Below are 26,136 nucleotides of genomic sequence, written 5' to 3'. Positions count from 1 at the left end.
CTTCCAAATATCCCTACATTTCATTATACAATTTAAAAATCTTATCTGTTAATATCTTCATCGAGCTCATCAGAAAAGTCTTTAGGTATCCCCTTAAGGGGAAATTTTTTGTCACAAGCAGGTATTTAAGAGCTGCATAAGGATGTGAAATACTCTCTTAAATTGCAATTGAGAGCTCAGATTTTATCACTAGCAAAAAACACCGTCAGTTGTTTTCCTTAAAGTGACAGGCCCACTTAATTCATTTTCAATACAATGTTTGTCAAAAACCCAAGCCTGAATAACCATAATTTGTCTGTCAATCGCTTTCCAGTAAAACCTGTTCCGGGAAACAGTGGTGACTTAAGATGGCAACTCATTCATACAAGTCTCGAATCTCGAAATAACCACCGGATTTCACCTCACAGTCAAGTGCTTTTTGAACACTTCTTTTGTCACACAGAATATCAAAAAGATGTGTCCTCCAGATTCAAGACTTAACAAAATAAGCTTTTTTGTTTCATCAAAGACATTTTTAAGTCAAACTGGAATTGTTTACTGTAAATGGGGAGCTGTGGAGAAAACAGCGACTACTAGCACAGTTTGGTGCCACTCAGTGCCCTGCTTCATGCTAAGGCCGGGCAGCTTCACCCTCAATACAAATGTCAACACAGTGAAAAAGGCAAAGCAGTAACATTATTTTCTAAAAATAGCATTGACTTTCTGGACCCTCTGGAAGAATCTCTGGGAGAACCAAGGCCCATGGATTATACTTTGAGAATCACTGTACCACTAGTCTATCTACCCCACGGAACCATAACCTCCTGTTATATTTTCAGGGTACAGAACTAGCAAAAAATGGGTGTTCAATAAATACAAATATATTAATTACAGAGGATGGCATTCTTACCAGATTATGCTGTATCTCATTTACATAAGCAATTCTTTTTTTTTTAAAGATTTTATTTATTTGACAGAGAGAGACACAGCAAGAGAGGGAACACAAGCAGGGGGAGTGGGAGAGGGAGAAGCAGGCTTCCTGCCGAACAGGGAGCCCGAAGCAGGGCTTGATCCCAGGACCCCGGGATCATGACCAGAGCTGAAGGCAGACGCTTAATGACTGAGCCACCCAGGCGCCCCACATGAGCAATTCTTAATGGGGAGGAAAAAGATGCAGGAAGGTAAATTATTAGAGAGCACTGTAATGAAGGGCTATGGATGTTTTTTAAATAAAATTGAGTATTCAAAGAAGAAATGAGAATAATAAGAATGAACCCAGAATGAAGAGACTTGAGCAGGCAAACTTTCAGAAATGATAGGAATAAAAGAAAAAAGTAGGGCAGAGGGAACAGAATGCAGGATCCATGTGAAAGCCCAGAGACTCCCAATGCCCAGGACACAATGGCTAGATTCTGTAATATCAGGGTCAGGTGGATGCCCAGAAGCTCAGTTTTAAGTTGAAGTTAAGTATAAATGGACCTGAAATTCCAGCAGGCCCCTTCTCTATGGACCCCATGGGTGAAAAAGGAAAGGTCTACATGACAAAATAGGGATGGACCACAGAGAAATCTCATAAGGGGCTGGGGTAATAACATGCAGTAAACAGAGGAATGACATCTATAACTGCTTGAAAGTTATCTATTTAATACTTTAAATCCAGAGTTAATCATGTAATAAACGATTTCCTCTATGCCTCCATTGGACAGACAAAATTATTCCCTGAAATTCTCACCCACTGAATTGGATCTTATGTGTTCATCAAAACTGGTCAGAGTAGAGCAGACGTCACAATGAAAGAAAAAATGAGAAAAGGCAGTGAGCTGGAGAAGCAAGCCTTCAAAGGGAAATGTTGTTTCATCTGGATGTCCAAGTGATGAAACAAAGCCTCCTCAAGAAGGCGGCAGCACACAGCCACTGAAAGATAATCCCCGACTCTCAGAGGCCATCACACTGTGGTTACGCTCATTAAATGCTAGCCCTCTTAGCAACAACAATCCTGTCCCCCGCCACCCACACTTCACGCCAAAACGGCCTACCTTACTAACAGGAAGATGGCTACGTGACCCACGAACTGGAGGCAAATTATCTTCCTTTGCTGGAAGTGTTTCAGTTTCATGAAAGTGCATTTTATTTTCTTCTTTTTTAATTTCCGATATCCAACTCTGAGAAGCAGGAGAAAAAAGAAGATAAACGTACAGTTTGAAGTAATTAGTCAGGTGTTAGGATTACACATTATCATAGTTTCCTATGGGTTCATTTTTTGGGTGACAATTTGGTCAAGCATTCTATCTGTAATGCCCTTCTACTATTATTTTAAACTGTGGTAAAATACACAAAACAAAATTTATCATGTTAACCACTTTTGACTGTACAGTTCAGTATTATTATGCATATTTGTGTTACCCTTCCTACTTCTATTATTCTGCAAGCTTACTCTCATCCCTTCCAACAAGCTTTCCCTGAACTACCTGGTTGGGCTACAAATGCTCCTCCTCCATGTTTTAACACAGAGATTTTTTTTTTTATTGTATTTTTTTTAAGATTTTATTTATTTATTCATGAGAGACAGAGAAAGAGAGAGAGAGGCAGAGGGAGAAGCAGGCTCCCAAGAAGCAGGGAGCCCGATGCGGGACTCGATTCCAGGACTCTGGAATCATGACCTGAGCCGAAGGCAGACGCTTAACCACCTGAGCCACCCAGGCGCCCTAACACAGAGATTTAAAATAAGCCATTTATTGTTCATCTCTCTCACATTCTGTAAGTTCCCTGAGGGCAGACCTTATGTCATAGTCTCATTTTTGTAGTTCAGGAACCTAGCACAATGTTTGGCACATAATAGGTTCATAATCATGTTTATTAAACTGAATTGTCACAGGTTCTAGGAAGAAATTGAGTGAGAGATTTGTTATCTGAGAAATTCTATTATTATTATTCAGCAGCTATACAGTGAGGGTCTAATATCTGTCAGACACTATATTAAATTAGGCACCGTGATACAGCGATTAACTATATTATCTGTCCTAAACATGCAGGAGGCAGGGGAACAAAATGGGAGCAGAGAGGTGAAAAAGGGAGAAGAAACAGAAAAACAGTAAGGGGAGAAAGGTAAAACGGAAAAGGAAGCACTACAGAGGAGGACGAAGAATAAGAGAGCATGGGGGGGCGGGGGAAGAAGTGGCAGGGAAAAGCATGAAAGAAAGGGAGAGGAAGCAAAGTCGAGAGGTGACTGAGAAAGAACACGCAACTGGAAAAAAAAAGCAGGTTCTGCAACTAAAACTACGCTGTTATTCCCCGGACAATAAAGCCAAAGAACTCTGGACATAAACTGCTATTTTAACTTGTAGATTAATTATCAGATTTTCAATTTCAAGTCAATAAAATGGCAAAATGAGAAAGCTGAAAGTTTATTTTTTTAACGATTTTATTTATTTATATATTTGACAGAAAGAAATAGAGAGAGAGAGAGCACAAGCAAGGGAGCAGTAAAGGGAGAGGGAGGAGCACGCTGCCCGCTGAGCAGGGAGCCCGATGCAGGGGCTCAATCCCAGGACCTGGGGATCATGACCTGAGCCCAAGGCAGATGCTTAACTAACTGAGCCACCCAGGCACCCCGAGAAAACTGAAAGTTTAAAAAAACATAGCATTCTGAGTTAGAGAATACATATTCCTCAAAATTGTCTTCGAATGTATTATTCAATCCAGTAAAATACGCTGAATAAAATAAAGTAAAACAAAGAACTGTTTCTCCAGAATCTGTTTTAAGAAGTTATTTCTTAAGCAAAATGAAACCACAAAAGGACTCAGAAAATACAGGTAAATATGCATCTGGTGGAGAGGAAGCTTTCTCAAGTATAAAAGCAAGAAAACAGAAGGGATAAAACCAAGGGATAAAATTTTTTTAATGAATAAACATGAAAAACACTATACACAGATTTAAAAGACTAATGACAAATTGAAGGAAAATTTAGAATATATGCAACAGACCTATTACAAATAAATAAGGAACACATGAATAGAAACATCAATAAAGGGATATCTCCTCCTGGACCTGATGGAGTAACGGGACTGGATCTGCCCTCCTGCTTAAACTCTAGAAAACTGGATAAAATATATGAAACAGTGGTTTTCAGACATTGGACAATAGGTAGCACAGGGCAATGATTCTTGAAAGAAAGGAAACAAATGAGGGAAGCTTTGCATTGGCCCCAATTCACTGCCCGTAATTTCCAGGCTATAGCATAGGGAAAGGAAACCCAAACAGCCCTGTGGTCTCACTGAATTCAAAAAAACACAGTTCAGGCTTCAGGGAGGCAAAGATTACAAAGATCCAGGGTGCAGTATATCCAAGAAGGGGGAGCCAGACAGAGAGAGAACTCTAAGGATCACCTGAATAGCACTGTATCTGTTAAGGAAATGTAATTCATAGTCAAATCCTTTCTTATAATGAAAACTTGAGGCCCAGATGGCATCAGTGGTGAATTCTGGAAAATATTTAAGGAAGAAATAATACCAATTACACACAAACTTTCCTGGAAAATTCAAGAAGAGAGAGCACTTCCCAACTCATATTCTATGAGGCCAGCATTACCCTATTACCCAAACCAGACATTACAAGAAAACTACAGGCTAATATCTCTCATGATCGTAGACACAAAAATCCTTCATAAAATTCCAGCAATATATAAAAAAGACACAACATGACTAAATAGTGATTATCCTCGAATGCAAGACTGGTATAATGTTTGAAAACAGAGTACATAATTTACCTTATTAATAGACTATAAAGAAAATCTTACATTCCTCTCAATAAATGCAGGAAAAGCATTTCATAAAATTCTATATCCATTCATGATAAAAATTCTCATCAAGGGGCGCCTGGGTGGCTCAGTCGTTAAGCGTCTGCCTTTGGCTCAGGTTATGATCCCAGTGTCCTGGGATTGAGCCCGGCATCGGGCTCCCTCCCCAGCGGGAAGCCTGCTTCTCTCTCTCTCCCTCTCCTACCCCCCTGCTTGTGTTCCCTCTCTCACTGTGTCTCTGTCAAAAAAATAAAGTCTTAAAAAAAAAAATTCTCATCAAACAAGGAATAGAAGGGACCCTCCTCAGCCTTATAAAGGGTCACATCATAAAATCTAAAGCCAACATTATACTTAATGGTGAATGGTGAATGATGTCCCCCTAATATTATGAACAAGGCAAGAATATCTGTTCTTATACTTCTATTCAACATTGTACTAGAGGTCCAAGCCTGTGCAATAAGGCAAGTAAAAGAAATAAAAGGCAACCATCCTGGAAAAGAGGAAGTAAATCTTTCATTATTTGCGGATGACATGATCCTGCATGGAAGAAAATGAATCTACAAAAAAGCTACTAGAACTAATTTGTAAATTTAAGAAGATTGCAGGATACAAAGTCAATATAAAAAGATCAGTCAGGTAACTATAAACTTGCAATGTACAAATAAAAATCGAAATTAAAATTCCACTGATATGAGGTCTCTAGATTAGTCAAACTTACGAAACAGAAAGTGGAATGGTGGTTGCTAGGAGCTGAGGGGAGGGAGAGATGGAGAACTATTGTTTAATGGGTATAGAGTTTCAGTTCTGTACGATAAAAAAAGTTCTGAAGATTGGCTGCACAACAATATGAATATAACACTAATGAACTGCACACCTAAAAATCTCTGAATATAATAAAGTCAATATAACACTAATGAATTGTCCCCTTAAAAATGGTTAAGACGGTAAGTTTTATGTGATATGTATTTTACCACACCAAAAATACATACATACATACATACATACATACATATATAAAATTTCATAGCTAGGGTGACTTAGAATGAAGAAAAAGTTGAAATTAAAAAACATTAACTTTTAATATAGCATAAAATATATTAAATACTTAGGAATAAATTTAACAAAAAAATGCAAGAACTACACACTGAAAATTACAAGACACTGGCACAAAAAATTAAAGAAGACTTAAGTGAACAGAAAACATATGTTCATGGATCAGAAATTTCACTATTAAGATGTCAGTTATTTTGAAATTGATCCATAAGTTCAACACAATCCCAACCCAAAGACGAGCAAGTTATTTTGTAGTAACTGGCAAGCAAAGGACTTAGGAATAGCCAAAATAACTATGAAAAAGGAGAACAAAGTTGGAAGACTTGTACTATCTGATTTTAAGACTTAACCATAATCAAGAGAATGAGGTTTTAGAGTAAAGAGAGACATTTAGATTAATGAAAGAGAATAGAGAGAGTCCAGAAATAGACCCACACATACATGGTCAGTTGATTTATGATGATGATGTCAAGAAGTTCAATGGGGAAAGGATAATCTTTCATTAAGTGGTGCTTGAAAACTTGGATATCTATATTATATATATGTGTGTGTGTGTACCCCAAAATTAAAACAGTCCTAGACCTAAATTTAAGAGTTAAAACTAGAAACTTTCTAAAAGAATCATATGAAGAACCTTGGGGATCTGGGACTAGACAAAGATTTCCTAAATAGGACACAAAGCACAGACTGTAAAAGAAATATTGATTTCATCAAAATTAAACACCTTTGCTCTTCCAAAGTCACCATACAAAAAATGAAAAGGTAATCCGCAAAATATTTTTTTGCAAAACTATTTGCAAAAGATGTGTCTAATGAAAGACATGTATTTTACAACTCAATAAGAACACAAATAATCCAAATTTTTTTTTAATGGGCAAAGTATTTAAAGACTTTTCACAAAAGAAGATATATGGATGGGGGCAAATAAGCACATGAAAAGACACTCAACAAAGTCATTAGAGAAATGGAAATTAAAACCACAATGAGATACCACTGCATACCTAAAAGCTGAAATTAACAAAACTGGCAATACTAAGTGTGAACCAAGATGCAGAGCAACAGGAATTTTTATCCATTACTGGCAGGAATGCCACTTTGGAAAACATTTTGTTCATCAACTGATAAGTGGATAAACTGTGAGATATCCATACAATTCAGTACTACTCAGCAATTAAAAGAAACAAATTATGGACATGCAACAACATAGATGCATCTCAAAAGCATGATGCTAAGTGAAAGAAGACACAAAAGACCACATACTGTATGACTATCTTTATAGGAAAGTCTAAAAAAGACAAATCCATAATGATAGAAAACAGTTCAGGGGTTACGAGGGACCAGGATGTGGGGTCAGCACTGACTGCCACAGGGGCACAAGGAAACTTTTCGGGGTAATAGAAATGTTTTAGAGCATAGACAGGTGTCAAAACTCGGTGAAACGTAGACCATTAAATTTTTGTTTGACTGTAAATTATACCTCAATAAAGCTGATTAAAAGAAATCACTAAAGATACAGCCCATTAACAAAAGAAGAAATTCAACTGATGGACAAAAAAATTGAATGTTGCTAGTAATCAAACAAATACACGAATTTTTCAGTTATTTAGTTGATTAAAAAATGATTATAGGTTGGCTTAGTCAGTTAAGTGTCTGCCTGCAGCTCAGGTCATAATCCTGGAGTCCTGAGATTGAGTCCCGCGTTGGGCTCCCTGCTCAGCTGGGAGTCTGCTTCTCCCTCTCCCTCTGCCCCTCACCACACCCCCAACCCCTGCCCTACTCATGCTTGCTCACACTCTCTCTCAAATAAATAAATAAATAAATAAAATCTTAAAAAAAATTATTATAGTATCCAGTGAAGAATACCTTAAATGGGCATTCGTATATACTGCTGCTGAAAAGAGAACAAAGGCACAACTTCTCTGAGAACATGGAAATGTGTTTCAACAGCCTTCGAATTATTCACATCCTTTGATCAAGCAACTGGATTTCCAGTAATTTATGCCGAGGAAATAACCAGGATCGTAGAAAAGAAGTTACAAACCAGCATGTTTGTGTAGCACTATTTATAGAAGCTGAGTGAGTGAATTATGTTTCTTTGATAGGACAGTCACTTAAAATACACATGTGGGCGTATAGACACAAACATACACATTCACAATATTCTCCTGGGTTTGAGAAGCAACCAATACTACCTGAGTGAATACCACTAAAAGCCCTTCACTGACAAAAAAGAAAGAAGCCTAGGATTTTAGAAAAGGGAAGGAGACATATATGCAGTATGAGAATGTCACAAAAACCAGCGTCAACCTATACCTTTATGTCGCCGTCAATTTTTTCCCATTCTTCTGCTGTAAAACTGGATGCTGTTGCTGCAGGTTTATCTTTCCTCAAAGCTCTACTTTCAGGAGCCAAGCCTTTAAGGCGCTTTTCACAAAATTCCGTAAGTTCAGGATAATATCCTTCCTCACCAGACCTTCAAAAAAATTCAGAACTTTGGAGTCACCATTTTATTTAGAGATCAATGTAGATTTGCAGGCTGGGCTCCATGGAGCAGAGGGGTTCTGCAGAGCTCTCCAGGGCTGTCCCTGCACAGGGATGAAGGCTGGGCTGTGCGTGGGCTTCCCACTCGCCTTCTTCAACCGGCACAACCTTCATCTCTATGTTAATCTATGGAGTGATGCAATGAAGGAAAAAATGGAGCTCCAAAGATACCAGTTTCCATCACACACTTTGAAAGTTGAATAAACAACATTTTCTCCCCTCTTTAACATGTGTTCATTTTGTTACATAAGGTAATTTTAACTTATAAATGAAAATTCAATATGAGAGACAGGCGGAAACAGACTGGATTTCCTTCCCAAGGAGGAGTTTGTAGCTTTTTTTCCCACAAAGGTATAGGAAGAAAATGGCAGGGGAGTGGTTCAGAACAACACACCTCTAAATTCAACCACTCAAGGAACAGAATTCATTCCTAAAGAGTTGTATGGAGAACTCTGTTCTTTGTTTTTGAAGGAAAATCAACCTTTTCCCCTTATAAATCTGTTTACCTTTAAATTTTTAGAAAAATAGAAAAAAATTCCCATTTTCAAATAAAATTTTCTTAAAAATAAATTCTGGGGGTGCTTGGGTGGCTCAGTTGGTTAAACGTCTGCCTTCAACTCAGGTCATGGTCCCACAGTCCTGGGATGGAGCCCCGGGGTAGGCTCCCTGCTCAGCCGGGAGCCTGCTTCTCCCTCTCCCTCTGCCCTCCATTCATGATTTCTCTCTCACTCTCTATCTCAAATAAACAAATAAAATCTTTAAAAATGAATAAATAAATTCTGAATCAATGCAATATAATTGAATTAAGCTATTCATAGAATTTCTTAGAACCAACAGCGTGTGGCTTTCAAACTCTTCCATCACATAAATGTCACATTTTCTTTATCAGTCCTGACCACATGTAAATGAAAATGTTTTTCTACTGCTGAGAAAAAGGAAAAAATACATGTTTCACTTTCCATTTCAGAAATGGTGAGGTTGACATTGACTGTGTCCAGGCACAAGCAGGGATGCTTAGGGAGGACCGGAGGCTGAAGGTGATGAGACAGAAAAAGGAAAGGACACAGTGAGGGGGACGGGGGCCAGAAGACAGAAAACAGGACTACCACCTAACAAAAGGAACGCTACTGATGTCCAGGGAGGAGTAATTCACGCTCCACAAATACTTCCACAATATCAGGCTACTCTCCAAATGAAAACCCCTCAGTACATCCCAAATAGGTGGCACCCATTGGGATGCCCCAGAGCAGTGCTGCTTGAAGTGGGCTCCCTTGACCACCTGCATGTCAGTCAGCCAGGCACTCATTAAAAACACATGTTCCTGGGCCCCACCCCAGGGTTCCTGAAGCAGGGTCCCTGGGAATGGGACTCTCAAATCTGCATTTTTTTTAAAGATTTTATTTATTTATTTGTTAGAGAGAGAGAGAAGGTGGGGGAGAGTGAGCAAGAGAGAGTGAGCAAGGGTACAAGCAGGGGGAGCTGCAGGCAGAGGGAGAAGCAGGCTTCCCGCCGAGCAGGGAGCCTGATGCAGGACTGGATCCCAGGACCCTGGGATCATGACCTGAGCCGAAGGCAGACGCTTAACCGACTGAGCCACCCAGGAGTCCCTCAAATCTGCATTTTTAACAACCACATTTGACCTATATTAAAGTTTGACAGTCACCACTGTGGAGCCCTTACCCAGAGGTCTGGATTCCCTGCTTTCTGGTCCCACCTCATGACCTCCCCACTACCCTCTCCTTGTGACCAGCTCACAGTAAGTCACCACCCGTGTCGGCAGATGGTATGGAGCGCGGGGAGTACCAAAGAACTTTATCAACTGGTAGGCTGGTGAGCTAACCTTATTTTCTAATGGGTACTGTCATGGCTACCTTTTCCTAGAAAATGTGGAGGAAGCGAGAAAAATGTCCTCTTGAATACTGATGAGCCTTACGTTGCATGCTGGAAGTAGATCTAGCAGAACCCTCTAAACTAACCACAGGATCAAAACAACAATTTTGGAACCTTACATGGGAATAAACAAAACAACACAACAATCTCAATATGTGAAAATGTTCTGCAATATTTCTAAGAGTTTCAATTTTCAGAAGGCAACAATATAATTGGTATACTGAAACATAAAATGATTTTTGAATGCTTACCTGAGCACACAAAAAATTTTTTCCAAGTGTTTAACATCTGAACATTTTTCAATATACTTGAAATCCAAATGTTCCACAGGAATTTTAAACGTTTTTGTTGTTCCAAAGCCCCATAATGAGGGATAATCTTTGGCAGTCATGGCTGAAATGTAGTATAGGAAAATAGTTATGAAGCAAATATATATAGTAATACTGAATTTAGATAGTAGTACCCATCTAAGTATTTCTATAACATTGATTTTTCCTTTCTATGGAAAAAGGAGGTGTGTTTTCTCTAAGGAGGAAGGCTACTCATTTTAAACTCTCTCTCCTTGATAACAACAGTTAACAGTCATGGAACTAAATTACTAAGTACCATACATAGATTACCTCAATCTCCACTTAAGCAAAGTTGAACACAAAGCATGTTGTGGTGCTATAGAATAGGAAAAGAGTTTTCCTCTACTCATGTAGGTTCAGTGCCTGAGACTCCCATATTAAACTGATAAAATACACATTAACAGGAGAAAAGGTTTATTTTATACACTTAATGCATTGGGGGGCGGGGCTTCATAGAAAAGCGAAAACCCAAAGAAACTGTTAGGCCTGGGAGCCTATATACCATTTTAACAAAGGGTGATAAGTTGTGGATAAGTGATTAGACAAAGGAAAAGGGGGTTTGGCTTTTAGGAGAAGGTAAATATATGGGAGAATGAAATGAAAGATAATGGTTTCCTTATTAAGATCTGTTTATGCAGCTTTCTCCTGGTGCTATCTACTTGATGAGGATTGTTCTCCTCCTGGTGTGAGAGCGGGGAGGAGGGGACACCTTTACAAAGGGAAATTTATGCCCTGCTATTAGGCAGAAAGGGGGAGGGTGAGAATTCTTCCTGTTAATTGTTTTCAGTTTAAAATAATCCTTATGCTTAAATAGCTTATTTGGGGATGACATATTCTGGTCCCCTTAGGTGCTTAAATTTCCTTTTTTTTTTTTTTTAAGATTTTATTTATTCATGAGAGACAGAGAGAGAGAGGCAGAGGCAGAAGCAGGCTCCCCACTGAGCAGGGAGCCCGACAGGGGACTCGATCCCAGGACCCCGGGATCATGATCTGAGCCACCCAAGCGCCCTCAAACTGCTTTTTAAGATAGCTTTTAATGTTGATTTCAATGACTTCTACTTCAGCTGTTTGTTCACACCCCAACCATGCTTTGTGATTCAGCACAAACATAAATAACATCCTTTAACTGTTCTTTACATCACCCTCTCCACCATTCCCTGCTGCCCACTCCCGGCTGTGTTCTGATGACACTGGGCCCATACCTTTCTCATAGCACATATTCTAATTATGTATTTTTGTCTTCCCTTCTAGATTGTGAGATCTTACTTTATTCATCGTCATATATTCAGGACCAACATAAGTAGTGCCTTATACCCTTAAGAAACACTTGCTGAATTGGGAAAAAGGGGGCCTTGGACTGTTTCACTTTAATGATGCTGTTGCTAATGCTGATCATAATAACACCAACAAATACTACACAGCTCTTAATGTGTGCTGGGTACCATCCTAAGAATTTTACATATATTACCTCATTTACTCTTTCAACTACTGTATCAGGTAGGTCTTATTTTAAGTAGAGAGCAGTAATAACAGTTAACAGTTATGCAGCTAAATTACTGTGTGCCATGGATTATTATCTCACATAATCTTCAAAACCACTCTCATGAAGGGTATTAATAATTACTCCCATTTTACAGAAAAGGAAGTGTTTGTGTTTTAAGTAACCTGCTCAAGGTCATATAATTATTTAGTGACTGAGGATTTGAATCTCAGTAGGCAACTGCAGAGCCCACACACTTAGTCATCATACCCAGACTTTTCAAATTGTGGGTGGCAACCCCTGAAATCAATTTAGTGGGCTGCAATTAGCATTGTTTTATAATGAGACACACTAGAACAGCAACAACAAAAAAATCTGACTACTTCACATGCCATTACAGTGAATACTGCTTTGTAAAAACTTTTATTTCATGTCTATACAAACAAATGACAAGTGTGAACATAAATGCACATGTTACAAAATATATTTCTCATCGTGAGTCACTGTCAAAGTGTTTTAAAAACCACTACAGTAAAACACATTGGGTTATAAATTTTAAAACAAGAAGTAGCAATGGGTCTAACTGACCAAAAGTATCTCCTTCAGCATGCCTGCCCTCTGGGAGTCTGGTCATACATCAGACCTCTGCAAAAGAGAAGGCTCTGTCAACTTCTCCATATTCCTGCTAGCTTTGACTGGGGCATGGAACACAGAAGACAGGTCAGCGGCTTTCCGATGAGATCCAGCTGAAAAATGAGATGGTTTTCGCCCTATACTGGCAGGGCCCAGGATGATGATACATTCATCACAAGGATAGCCTTAAGAGTAGAAGTTACTGGAAAGCAACCTGAAGGACTTTTAAATTATTGACGCTGCCCAGAAGAGAATGGGTTGCATTAGGAGAATTTTTCTAAAGAGTTGGCAGATCTTTGATGGGAGAAACTTAAGCATCCAACAGGATTAAAATGGATGATCTCGGATTTGTCTTGCAACCCCTGAGATTTCACGATTTGAATAAAATACAGTGAAAAACATTTTAAATGACAGAGCCATCTCATCTAATCAAATGAATTTCATTCTGCACACTGGTTTAACATTTCTCTGAAAATCCTTTTTGAAAACTTTGTTTGGGTTTTTTTTTTCCCCCCAGTGGGAGGCACATTTCAAGACTCCTAAATGTTAACTCTCAAGTTCCAAAAAAATCATACAACAGTTTATTTGCTCTCATTAACCCTCCCACATCCGGTTGGAATTTCTTTGATTAGGAAAATCCTTGATTCTAGTTGGATTTAATCTCTTCGTCATCCTGATCCACATCCATTTCCCATATCCCTAATCAGCTGATAGGAATACCTCCAGCGGAAACTGAGATGGTTAAGTAACACGAAAACCTGTTTTCCTCCTCCAGGCACATTCTCTCCACAACCACAGGGTCGAGCGCCCCCTGCAGGCGGAGGTCGAAAGGAAATGGCTCCCTTAGCCGTAGCAACGGTTTCTGTGTACAGCGTCGCCGAAAGCGGCAGGGTACAGGGGCCGGCCGGGAACCCGGAGCTCTACAGTCAACCCAACGGTCAGGGGGCACTTTAGGACCCTCTGAAATTGCTCCCCACTCCCCGGCTTTGGTCTCCAGGACTAGTCGCCGCCGGCCGACCCCGGCAACCCCCGTGTGGGGACCCTGCCCCAACATCCGCCACCCTCCGCCACAGTAAACTAAAGCCCCCAGTTTCTTCATCCCATAACCGGCTCCCTCAGTCGAGTCCGACCGTGTATTTGCTTCTCGGGGCCCGCTTTTCACCCCAGCTCCCGAAGGGAACTGCGATGGGAGATGTAATTTACTCCTGGCCGGCAGGTACTCACCTGGTTCCCAGACGCCACTCCGCGCCGCGGACGTGACCAAGGCACAATTTACCACCGACGCCTCAGCCCCCACCGGTGAGAGGCTGACCGCCGGGGGCGGGACCACAGCTTCTGTGGATGATTGGAGGGCCCTCGACATGCTACCTCGCTGATAGGCCTCACAGCCCAGCCTCTCCCGCACAGAGGACCCGTTTTCCATCGAGTTAAAATGCCGTTACTGTTCTGGATTGTTATACTACCCGCAAGATAAATTGATAACTACTCCAACTTAATTATAGAAATATAATTAAACGTTCAGAATATCTACAATGCAACCCAGACTTAGCTCCTTCCCTTTACATAGAAAAGTAAATGAAAGACAAGATTCCCTCTTCCTTTGTATGCATTCAACATCTTCGGAGTGCTGGTTATGAGACACTGTACTGGGTACTGGGATACAAAGGCAAATAAGACGTAATACAGTTCAGATGAATAAAACAGTAGAGATTGCTGGGGGAAAGTATTTTACAATTTCAGATTAATGTCTGGTACATAATAGGAACTCAATAATGTATTTTCCTTCCCTTTGCACTTAAATTAGATCTAGTCCTTTAAGCAGTCACTGATAGTGGTAAAAACACTGATAGCGGTAAAACTTCTGAAAATTTGACTATATTTTTATTATTTCCATTGCCAATGCCAGAGAATGCTAAATGTGCACCTTTATAGGCACAGATTTGAATTTTAGAGTAATCCTTAGTTTGCTTTGTCAGCATCACATGCCCCAGTCCATGTAAAGTCACGTCACACCTCATTCCAGCCAGCAAACTTCACTCAAAACTATGTCCTAGGTTTAAAACACTGACTACTGTAACTTGACATCGTTTTACTTCCAGCACAGGAGGAAATCCTTTAAATATTTGGGGAAATTGTTGTAATTCCACATACTCTGTAATTTTTTCATTCATACTCAATATTTTGTTCTGGTTATAATTATGTATATATACATTTATGCTTAATTAAAAAGTAGGGTAAAAAGCAACTTGAAGGGGATGGACTATGCAGGCAAATGAAAATTATCACTATCATCTTCATAGAGGTAAGACACTGCATCCAAGAAACAAGGATAGGTATATGTTAGTTTTTCTTCGAATGTATACATTCCAATACACATTCAAATATACAAAGAAAAAATAAGCTTACAGAAATTAAAATTACACCAGAAATGAAAATCCCAATATATGGATTAGAAAGTAAAATTAAAGAAATCTTCCAAAGAGCAAAGGAAAAAAAAAAAGGAAAAGGAAAGATGAGAAAGGTCAATGAAGTCTAACATTTGTTTAAAAAAGATCTGGAGAAAAGAGAATATTGCAGGTAGGAAGTAATTAAACAATTCAAGAAGGGCCGCCTGGATGGTTCAATTGGTTGACATCCTACTCTTGGTTTCAGGGCAGTTGGTGATCTCATGGGCCCTGAGATCCTGCCCAGCATAGAGCTTTGTGCTCAGCCAGGAGTCAGTCTTAAGATTTTCTTTCTGCACACTCATGCACTCGCTCTTTTAAATAAAAAATAATTCAAGAAAATTTCCCAGAATTGAAGAGCTTGACTTTCCAGATTAAAAGGACCCACCAAGTGCCCAGAACAGTGGAAAACAGCCCCATGCTAAGGCACATACTGTAAAACTTCAGTACACTGGCAAAGAGAATCCTACATTTCCAGAGAAAAAATGAAAAAGAATTAGGAATAAGAATCTCAACAATAATACTGGGGAGATGGATGGGGGCACCTGGGTGGCTCAGTCAGTTAAGAATCTGCCTTTGGCTCAGGTCATGATCCCAGGGTTCTGGGATCAAGCCCCACATTGGCCTCCCTGCTCAGCGGGGAATCGGCTTCTCCCTCTCCCTCTGCCCCTCCCACTTCAGTGCACCCACACACACACACACCTCCCGTGCATTCGAGCATGCTCTTTCAAAGAAGTAAAATCTTTAAAAAAAAATACTGGAAGCCAGGAGACTATGAAACAATCCTTCAGAATTCTGATGCTGGTTAAGAACAACACAAAAGGTCATTTCAGGCAGAGAGAAAAGCATGAGAAAGGCACAGGTAAGAAAGAAAGGAGTTACCTGCTTAAAGAACTGCAAACATCTCCTTAGAACCAAAAGATTAAGTGAGAGGTGGGTTGAAGTGGTGACAGAGATAGAAAAGGAGTCAAATATACTCTTCCAATACTTTTGGCTTTATCAAAATGGAGAGCCACTGAAGATTTTCAGCAGGACAGTGCCATGAAATCTGTATTCCTGAAACAGCAATCTGAAAAGGATGGAGACAGCAAGGCTGGAAGCTGGGAGACTGATCTTGAAACAAATCATGTGTGGAAAATAATCCAGCAATGGTGATAATAATAAACACTGATTAGGCTAAGAGTTTTTATGGATTCATTTTATTTTGCAACTAACCTATGAGGTGGGTGCTATTATTTCATGCCTACCTTACAAATGAGGAAAGTGAACCCTGGTGAAGTCACACGGACTGTTAACAAAAGACACTGTGGCTATTTGAACCCCAAGCCTTTCACTTAAGTCCGTATTGTTTACTGAGCTCTTAAAATGATAGCCAATCCATCAATAAGTCCAGTTAGCTCAACTTCAAAATGTTATCTTACAACCAGCCACTTCTTAGTCCCTCCACTGCTACCACTCTGGCCTGCCATCATCATCGTTATCCTGAACTATTACAGGTGGTCCTTAACTGGGTTCCCCATCCATCACCCATCCCTACATTATCCATTCTCACAGAACAGCTCAAGTAATCTTTTTTTTTTTTTTTAAGATTTTATGTATTTGACAGAGAGAGACACAGCAAGAGAGGGAACACAAGCAGGGGGAGTGGGAGAAGGAAAAGCAGGCTTCCCGCGGAGCAGGGAGCCCGACGCAGGGCTTGATCCCGGGACCCTGGGATCATGACCTGAGCCGAAAGCAGACGCTTAACAATTGAGCCACCCAGGCGCCCACAGCTCAAGTAATCTAGTCTTAAATCATGTTACTGTCCTGTTTACTCCCATCACGAGACCATAAATAAGCAGGCCTCTGCCTACCTCAAAAGTTTGAGCCAAATGGGCTTCATTCTAAAGTGGGAACATCCACCCCTGAGACATTACAATGGCTATTTCCTCAATTTCAGGAATGCTCTTTCCCCTTGTCTTACTATCTCATCCTTCAGCCCTCTGTTCAAATAACCACTCCCTCTTGACTAATTTTCTACACAGAACTTATTCTAGGAAGGGTGGGAATATCAATGTATTTGTATATGTGAGGAGGCAACTTGTTTTTACATCTTCTCAACTTATATAATTTAGTCTTAAGACTGGCCTTTTTTTTTTTTTTTTTTTTTTTAATTTTTAAGTAATCTCTACACCCAACATGGGGCTCAAACTCACAACCCCGATCAGGAGTTGCTTGCTCTACTGACTAAGCCAGCCAGACACTCCTAAGACTGGCTTTTTTTTTTTGGCAGACACACACACACACACACACACAGAGACAAACACAGCGGAGGGTGAGGTGTGCAGAGGATCTGGAGCTCATGACCTGAGCCAAAGGCAGACACTAACCCTCTGAGCCACCCAGGCACTGAGGTGTGCAGAGGGAGAGAGAATCTTCATCTCACAACCCTGGGTTCATGACCTGAGCCAAAATCAAGAGTCCAACGCTTAACTGACTGAGCCACCAAGGAGGCCCAAGATTGGCCATTTCTGATTTCATCTACTATTTTTAAATTTTCACAACTTTAATCTCTGAAGATAACTTCAGAGCCTCAAAGCACCATACTGACCATCATAAATTCCTCCACTTTGACAATGAAGCTACAGTTAAAAGAAATGAACTGGCTAGTCACTGAGTAGCAGGGCTGGATTTGAATCAGTTTCCATGCTTTTCTCATGGACACGCATGTCCATAGTCATTGGTAAATAGTTTAAGTACAGGACAAGTTAGGTGGTAACTCTAAGTTCAGATTTACTGGTATTTATACTTACAGAACACTTCTTGAAAGTCTTTAAGATTTGTTTTTATTTATTATTGAGAGAGAGTGTGTGTGCAAAGGGAAGGGGTAGAGGGAGAGGGACAGAGTCTCTGCATTCAGTGCAAAGCCTGACACTGGGCTCGAGCCCACAACACTGAGATCATGACCTGAGCTGAAACTAAGACTCGAACACTTAACCGACTATGCCACCCAGGCACCCCCAAAACCATCTTTTAAAGCAATTTTATATCCATTTTACCTTTTTTTCTTAAAACTGTCCAGGGAGGCAAGAGGTAAAATGGCTTCCATTTTTATAGATGTAAGGGACACAAAGAGGTGACTGGTTGAAATGCTGGTCTTAAGTTCCAGTGGTATTGTTTTTTCCATTAAACCACTGTCTAGTTAACCAAATAATATTTCAATTAAATTAATGATACATAAAAGAACTATGATAAAATCAAAACAGCTAACAGCAACATTATCCGAAGTGTTAGGATTTTAGGGAACTGTCCTATCATATTTATTGGGACTCTTTGTCTGGAAAAGACAAGGTCAAGAAGGAACAGAGCAGAATTACAAAATTATGAAAGGTATGGCTAAAGGAAAACCTGGACCTAGGAAGCACTCTTTAAAAATTTGAGCATGGGGGGGTGCCTGGGTGGCTCAGTTGGTTAAGCGACTGCCTTCGGCTCAGGTCATGATCCTGGAGTCCTGGGATCGAGTCCCGCATCGGGCTCCCTGCTCAGCGGGGAGTCTGCTTCTACCTCTGACCCTTCCCCCTCTCATGCTCTCTATCTCATTCTCTCTCTCAAATGAATAAATAAAATATTTAAAATAAATAAATAAATAAAAATAAATAAATAAAAAAATAAAAATTTGAGCATGGGGGGCGCCTGGGTGGCTCAGTTGTTAAGCGTCTGCCTTCAGCTCAAGTCATGATCTCAGGGTGCTGGGATCGAGCCCTACATCGGGCTCCCTGCTCAACGGGAAGCCTGCTTCTCCCTCTCCCACTCCCCCTGCTTGTGTTCCCTCTCTCTGACCAATAAATAAAATCTTTAAAAAATAAATAAAAATTTGAGCATGGTAGTACTTTGTATAGCACTTAAAAAACTTATAGCACTAAGTATTCAAGGATGGTAATAGAAATATAGGTGCTTTGGGTGCCTGGGTGGTTCAGTTGGTTAAGCGACTGCCTTCGGCTCAGGTCATGATCCTGGAGTTCCAGGATCGAGTCCCGCATCGGGCTCCCTGCTCAGCAGGGAGTCTGCTTCTCCCTCTAACCCTCTCTCCTCTCATGTGCGCTCTCTCTCTCTCATTCTCTCTCTCAAATAAATAAATAAAAAAAAAAACTTAAAAAAAAAAAAGAAATATAGGTGCTTTTTTAAAATGGCACAGTTAATTTTTTGAATGTCAGAGACACACATAGCTATTAGTGAAGATGGAATATATCTACTCTTCAAAGTGAATGTCAGATGACATCCCATAATGATGGAATCCTGGAACAAATGGGAGTATCCGAGTATCCATATCCCTAAGATCAAGGCAAAAGTTTTAAACATTTATCCATAGGTCAGTGTGAACAAGACCCTATATACATATACATATATATATACACACATATATACACATATATATTTATATATCCTGAAACCAGAATTTTTTACCTTAATGATTATACCTCAGAAACTATACCTGCCTTAATAATCTGCTTCATCCACTTTACTTAGGGTTGATTTTGCCTTACAGATGCAACCATTAAAGTTTCTTTTTCTCACCCAAGATTTAAAATATAGTCAAGCCTTTGGGGCGCGTGGGTGGCTCAGTCATTAAGCATCTGCCTTCTGCTCAGTCATGATCCTAGGGTCCTGGGATCGAGCCCTGCATCGGGCTCTCTGCTCAGCGGGAAGCCTGTTTCTCCCTCTCCCACTCCCCTTGCTTGTGTTCCCTCTCTCGCTGTCTCTCTCTCTTTCTCTGTCAATTAAATAAATAAAATCTTTAAAAAATATATATATATAGTCAAGCCTTATATATATATACAAAAGGCCTACATCAAGTAAAAATAAAAAATTTAACTCAAAATAATGCATGCAAGCTAAGTACATTGGTATACTCAATACAAAATAATGCTGGAGAGTTTATAAAGTTGGTGATGTAAAACAGTAGTTTCCAAGGAACTTACTAAATCAGACCTTCACAGGGCCCTAGAAAACTTCATTTTTAACAAGAATCCCAAAAGATTCTAGGCCTTAATTAAAAGTGTGGTTTAGGGAAGCACTTTAAACTTTCACTCTGTGTCAGATTACATATACAATAAAAGTAAATTATAAATCATGTAATTGAACAAAAAATTTTTCTTTATAGGAACTATTAAATAGATATCTAAATACAAGATGGATTTTAAAATGAAATGTTATTTGTATTTGTAAAGATATGTACACTAATCAAAAGCTATACAACATTAACACCAAATCCAAATCCAAATGAAGATAATCCTCTGAATTCCATGTTTCATCGAGCATCAAAAACCACCACTGTATTAAAATGAGTTAAGGAGAAAAACATATTTAAAAATTACATGAAAGATTTAACACTTCCAAGTCACTTTCTCTTTGCAATAAGCTAGTTATTTAGCTACAATGCACAAAAGAATGGAACTCAGCATTTACTATGACAATTGGAAATAAAAAAGTTTCAGTTTTTATTAGTCCCCTTTCCATGACACAAAAGACCAATGCACCAAAAAACACTGAAACCATGTTAGCAAGGTAACTTACTGGTTTAAAAAATACTGTAATTGTATTATTAGTTACCATGTAACAATGTACTTTCAGTCTTTTGGCTAATTTGTAAGCCTCACTTTATCCAGTAAGTAGCATTCATACACAGTATTTGTATTTCTCCTTGTATAATTTAGTTTGTCCATAAACTCAAAACTCAAGGACTATAAGTAAAATAAGTTAAATACCAATCCTGAAAAACAGACTTATGAGAACTAAAATCAACTAGTAAATATTTAGTATATGCCTCTTCACTGGATTTTTATTATGAAAATAAAAATAAAATGATTATGAAAATCCTAATCATGCCTTTTTGGTAAGTAGTTATTACCTTTTTTTATCAGAAATTAGTCTTTGACTAATAACCCAAGCATTATTCTTCACTTCCACCTACTTCATATTTAGCAAGTTACAAGGATACATCTTTTAGTCCTTTTCTTGTACATTATTCTGTATCCACATTCTCTGCATCTGATTGGATCCCTGGATTTTATTTCATTTTCTGTGTGACATTCTAAAAAAGAAAGCATGGTCATTCAATGCCTAAAGGGCAAACAGGACAGACAAGCAAATTATCTTAACTGTATTTTTCACCCAAAGCATTAAAATGTACTCAATCTCAAGAGTATGGTGCTATAACCATGTTGAAAAGAAAACCACAGGCCCCAAATGGCCTCACTTAGGTTAAGATGCCAAGTCCGTAAACCTAGTAAACCAAGACTTAACACTTAACCTAACTGCAGTTTCAACCATGCAGAAATATAACCCCTGACCAGTCAATATGGGAATTTCCTTGTCAGCATTAGGAAATTTACTGTTTTTTGGTTCCTCTTAGAAAGGCGACCTTACCTATAACAATGGAGTCTTTGCTAATCATTTCCTTTTTTCCACTCCTCTCTACCTTTAAAAACCTTTCCTTTTCTGTAGCCTTTTGGAGCTCCCATCTACTTGCTAGACAGGATGCTGCCTGATTCATGAATCCATTAATAAAGCCTATTACACCTTTAAAATGTACTCAGTTGAACTTTTATTATTTAACGACAATATACTAAGGAGGAAAGAAAAAAGTTATGGGCAGTGTACTTTTTCTTGGAGAGAAAACGAATTCTTAATGAGTTGTTTTTTTTTTTTTTACAGTTGCTAGTATTCTGCTTTATAACTTTAAAAGATGACTCATTCAAGACAAAGTTAAATGTAATTATTTCAAAACTCTGAAGTAAAACACTCCTACTTTATGTAAGTTCTATCCTTACCTCCGCAGATATATATCATGGGCTGCTGCTTCGGGGGCTGAACGTCCTTTTGGGTGTCCATTGATAGTCCCTGCAATCACAGACTTAAATCTTGAATATCTCAAAAGGGCTCCTCACAAATCCAACCAGGCCTCATTTTTCTCAGGAAAACCTAAGAGTCCCAATTCCTAACGTGTACTTTTTCCAAACCCTATGGGTAGAGCTAAAGGACGGAACAAAAACACAACGTATTGCGCACTTACCCCCAAACTAGACACAGTAACATTTTACACATGTCATTTTAATCTTTACAACAATCGTAGGAGTTATTACCCTTACTTTACAGATGAAGAAACCCAGCCCTGTAGAAGTCAATTTGCGTAGGGTTATTCAACTACTAAGAGGTAGGGGCACTGGGATCTGACTGCAAAGCTCGCGTTCCCATTTAACAGAAGTCCTACTCTTCCAAAATTCAGCAGAAGGCAATAAATTATATCCCTCAACAAGCGAACATGCGAACCGAAAATAAGGGGAGAATAACTCCCCAAAGCCAAACAGCTAAACTGAACGAAACCGGGCAAAGGATTAACACCATCCACTCAATCCGCAGCTTCTCCCAATTCTAACCCCAGGGTTTTACCAGTTTGGGTCCAAACACCCACCTGTAAATACAGGCAGCCAATTCCCTACCCACGTAGCCCCCAGACACTCCGTACTCTGAAGTTCGCGGCGGATTATGGCTCCTCGTTGTGTCTCAACCAACTTCCGGCGCTGGCATATGACGCCTCTAGTCCCCGCCTCTTCCGCCCCCGGGCGTGGCCGAGGAACCCGGATTGTACACAAGCGGTAAAGCCGGGAATTTTGTTATGGTAGGCTCTGTGGAGAAGAATTCGTGTTTCGCCCCAGCTTATTTCATTTTTCAGGATAGCAAAGCATTTCAATAGTTCCTCAAATCGAAGAGAGTCTGCTTTTCTGACTAATGAAGTTAGTGGAAAGTACACTTTTCCAGGAGGGCTGAGGGTTAGGAGAGAGTGAAATGACAAGTGCCCCCGGAATCCTAGGCTAACCGTTACTCGGAGGAACACAGAAGCAGCGACTGCATCACTGATTTTCACTTTAAAAAGCACTTTTCAGATTATGTTTTTCCTATTGTTTGATACCTGTGCTGGGCCAGTGGAGCATCCGTCCCCTATCCTTCACATTATTTCATTTTTGCTTTTTGAAACTTTCGTAGGCTCCTGTTTTCCCTCTGACCCACTCCTTTTACTTGTTTTAAAGCAAAGGCTGGGGGCGCCAACTCTTGGTTTGGGGTTTGTTTGTTTTTTTAAGATTTTATTTATTCGAGAGAGAGAGGCGGAGGGAGAAGCAGGCTCCCCAAGGAGCAGGGAGCCCGATTCGGAACTAGATCCCAGAACCCTGGGATCATGACCCGAACCACCCAGGCGCCCCCAACTCTTGGTTTCTGCTCAGGTCGTGATCTCCGGGTCCTGGGATGGAGCCCCGCATCAGGCTCTGCACTCAAGCGTGGAGTCTGAGATTCTCTCTCTCCCTTTCCCTCTGTCCCTCTCACTCGTGCTGTCTCTCTCTCTCTAAAATACATTTTTTTACAAAAGCAAAGGCGGTATAAAGGCAGCTACATAAATTAATTCCACTTAAAACTAAAGGATATTGGTAGCAGTCACTACCCATTGATTGACCTTCCTTCCATCTCATGTATTCCTCCCTAGATGAAACAAAAGGATCTGCGCAGTGGAGGTGTGCTTTTTGAAAGATCAAAATCAGTGAGATTAATAGCAATTGGGTTCACAACATTGACATTCGTTTGCTTCTTTCACAGCAGGTTTTCACTTACATCAGAAGGAAGAAGAAAATGAATTAAAATTTAGAAAATAGTTGTTAATAATGATTATACTTAAGCAGAGAAACAGGTTTCTTTCACCCCAACATGTCTTTGATTTCTTATTAAGCAGAATATTCTGCTTTCCTGTCTTCCATCCAGCAGTTTGACAATGGAAGATTTTATTTATACACAGAACAGCCTATTTACACCCCCAGATCGGGTATGTACACAGCGATACAGGAGACATTTGCTTCCATGGCGGGCACTGTATAAATTAAGATCATAAATATGAGGGGTAAGCCCCACCCGAAGGCTAAAACCTTTTCCCCAAGACTCCCCAGGACCACCCCCCCCTCCACAGCCACAGCGGGGTCGGGTTGGGCCAGGCTTCACCTTTCACTTCCAGAAGTTCAAACTGATCGTACCTTTACAGACCAGGTTGGGAGTTTTAACTTGATCTTCCTGGTCTTCCTGGCTGCCAATTTTTTAATTTCCAGGGAAACATAATGGATTTTCTTGCTTCTTCTTTCACAGACAGGCCAACATACAGCATAAATATTTTGACCATTAGCTTACAAACTACCTCCCCTCTCAACCAAAGAGAAGAGAGTAATGCAACAGAATAGTCAAAATAAGCTTTCCTACAACAATTACTAGATAAAACTGTTGTTATAAGAGAAAGATGATGGAGGGGCACCTTGGTGGCTTAGTCGGTAAGCATCTTGACTTCGGCTCAGGTCATGATCCCAGGGTCCTGGGACTGAGCCCCGCATCGGGCTCCTTGCTCAGCAGGAAGCCTGCTTCTCCCTCTCCCACTCCCCCTGCTTGTGTTCCCTCTCTTGCGGTCTCTCTGTCAAATAAATAAATAAAATCTTTTTAAAAAAGAGAAAGATGATGGAGTGATATAAAGTATAACTTTAATCATTGCACACTTTACTGGATTCTGACTCTCCAGTTGATGTATCAAAAGGATTCTGGCACATAATAGTCTATGGAGATCAGAATGGATCGCAAAAGCAGGATAGAAATGAGTCCTAGGACCCTGTGGAAGGGTAGAGTAATTGCAAGTGATATCAAGGAGATCCAGAATTTCAGCAAAAGTCCATGTTGATGCTAGTTCTCAATCCAACACCCTCTTTCCTATCAGCAGGAACCAATAGTTTTAGAATCAGTATGGAGCATGGTCAATGTAAACTATTATCATTGGTAACAGCTAACTTTTCTTGAGCACTTACCATGTGCAGATATCACTCTATTGCCCTCTCCTAATGAGGGCAGATGTCTTGTTATCTTGGATGCTAGTGCTTTTAATTCCTTAAAATATGGTTATGGAGATGCAAGTTGCTTTTTTCCTCCCTGAATCTCTGTTTTTCATATTCCTTGATCTTATTCTTTTAAGTATATCTGCATAGCTTTAGTCATCGTGATTGGAAAAGTCTTTCATTATGTTTTGCTGGATGGTCCCCAAAAGAATTAGATCTTGTGGAAAACAGATGGGTTTTAGAATTCTGAGGTCAGTAATGGGATGACATCCAATCCAGAAAAGGAAGCAAAAAGGCCAAAGACCATGGTGGGTAAATAGAAAAAAAAAAGAATAGGAGAATATAGCTCAGTGGTTTGTATTTGGGGTATATGAGTAAAGCCAGGACAAGCTACATATGACTAGGTTTCTTTTTGCCTTTTCAGTGGGGGAGGGGAGTAAAAATTATTCTTATGATAGAAGGGAGTTATGTTATACTTTTGCGGTCTTCAGTCATAATAAAATAAAGAAAAATAAATTAACTAGATAAAGAGAAAAGAGCAATGTTTAAATTATGTTTGGGATTTTGTGGATTTTTTAAACCATAGGCAAAATCCCCTGCCCTGTTTATGTTATAGTGGGAGTGAGGATCAGACATTAAACTAGATAAGTAATATGACATTTTAATTTTTATTTACTTTTTCTAAGGATTTTATTTATTTGTCAGAGAGTGCACAAGCAGGGGGAGCGGCAGGCAGAGGGAGAAGAGGCTTCCCGCTGAGCAAGGAACCCGAGTACTCGATCCTAGGATCCTGGGATCATGACCTGAGCTGAAGACAGATGCTTAACCGACTGAGCCACCCAGGCATCCCAGTAATATGACATTTTTAGAAGGTGATAAACTACATGGAGAAAATTCAGCAAAGGAGGATTGCAAATGCTATGGTGGGGGGAAGGGCAAAATGGCTGTAACAGAGATTTCTTTGAAGAGCTAGAGAGGGCACTACTCACTCTATCTGGGTACGTGTGGGTGTCTTCAGAGAGGTGCTATGTGTAATTCACCAATTCCTTAAGTCCTACAGGTACCTGAAACTTAACAACC

At 39.8% G+C, this 26,136-nt stretch overlaps 2 protein-coding genes across 8 annotated transcripts in view; both read right to left on the bottom strand.

Moving 5' to 3' along the window:
* Nucleotides 1-15,828, bottom strand: part of SPAG1 (sperm associated antigen 1) — a 67,884-nt gene extending 52,056 nt beyond the window's left edge. For 2 of the 7 annotated variants that reach the window (XM_073893041.1, XM_073893046.1), the window contains exons 1-4: nt 13,947-15,828; nt 10,511-10,652; nt 8,142-8,301; nt 2,016-2,141 (exon numbers count right to left, since the gene is read on the bottom strand). In XM_073893041.1, coding sequence (XP_073749142.1) covers nt 2,016-2,141; nt 8,142-8,301; nt 10,511-10,652; nt 13,947-14,145 — 627 coding nt within the window. In that variant the 5' untranslated portion in view covers nt 14,146-15,828. Of the gene's footprint in view, nt 1-2,015; nt 2,142-7,691; nt 7,720-8,141; nt 8,302-10,510; nt 10,653-12,677 lie in introns of those variants that run through there. The other 5 variants (XM_073893044.1, XM_073893043.1, XM_073893042.1 and 2 more) reach the window with 5 other exon arrangements.
* A 2,968-nt stretch (nt 15,829-18,796) lies between these two features.
* Nucleotides 18,797-22,743, bottom strand: POLR2K (RNA polymerase II, I and III subunit K). Its single transcript, XM_025871494.2, has 4 exons — nt 22,617-22,743; nt 21,976-22,045; nt 21,144-21,236; nt 18,797-20,476 (listed from the first exon to the last, which is right to left on the bottom strand). The coding sequence occupies exons 2-4, from the start codon at nt 22,034-22,036 to the stop codon at nt 20,454-20,456; spliced, it is 177 nt and encodes a 58-aa protein (XP_025727279.1). The 5' UTR covers nt 22,037-22,045; nt 22,617-22,743; the 3' UTR covers nt 18,797-20,453.
* Between the last annotated feature and the right edge of the window lie 3,393 nt (nt 22,744-26,136).

The sequence above is a fragment of the Callorhinus ursinus genome, unplaced genomic scaffold (genome assembly GCF_003265705.2).
Source record: "Callorhinus ursinus isolate GAN/ISIS: 27379988/994484 unplaced genomic scaffold, GSC_fseal_2.0 scaffold5, whole genome shotgun sequence".
Taxonomy (NCBI): domain Eukaryota; kingdom Metazoa; phylum Chordata; class Mammalia; order Carnivora; family Otariidae; genus Callorhinus; species Callorhinus ursinus.
Note: the sequence above shows the minus strand (reverse complement) of the source record. Positions and strands in the feature narration are given on the sequence as shown.

Bases quoted from the DNA above. Each gene is read 5' to 3' on its own strand.
- POLR2K (XM_025871494.2), bottom strand. From the start codon at position 22,036: ATGGACACCCAAAAGGACGTTCAGCCCCCGAAGCAGCAGCCCATGATA. The intron at 21,237-21,975 runs GTAAGGATAGAA...TTTCTTTTTTAG, and splicing joins CATGATATATATCTGCGGAG to AATGTCACACAGAAAATGAA. The intron at 20,477-21,143 runs GTATCCTTGTAA...ATTTTAATACAG, and splicing joins CAAGAAAAGGACTAAAAGAT to TGGTGGTTTTTGATGCTCGA.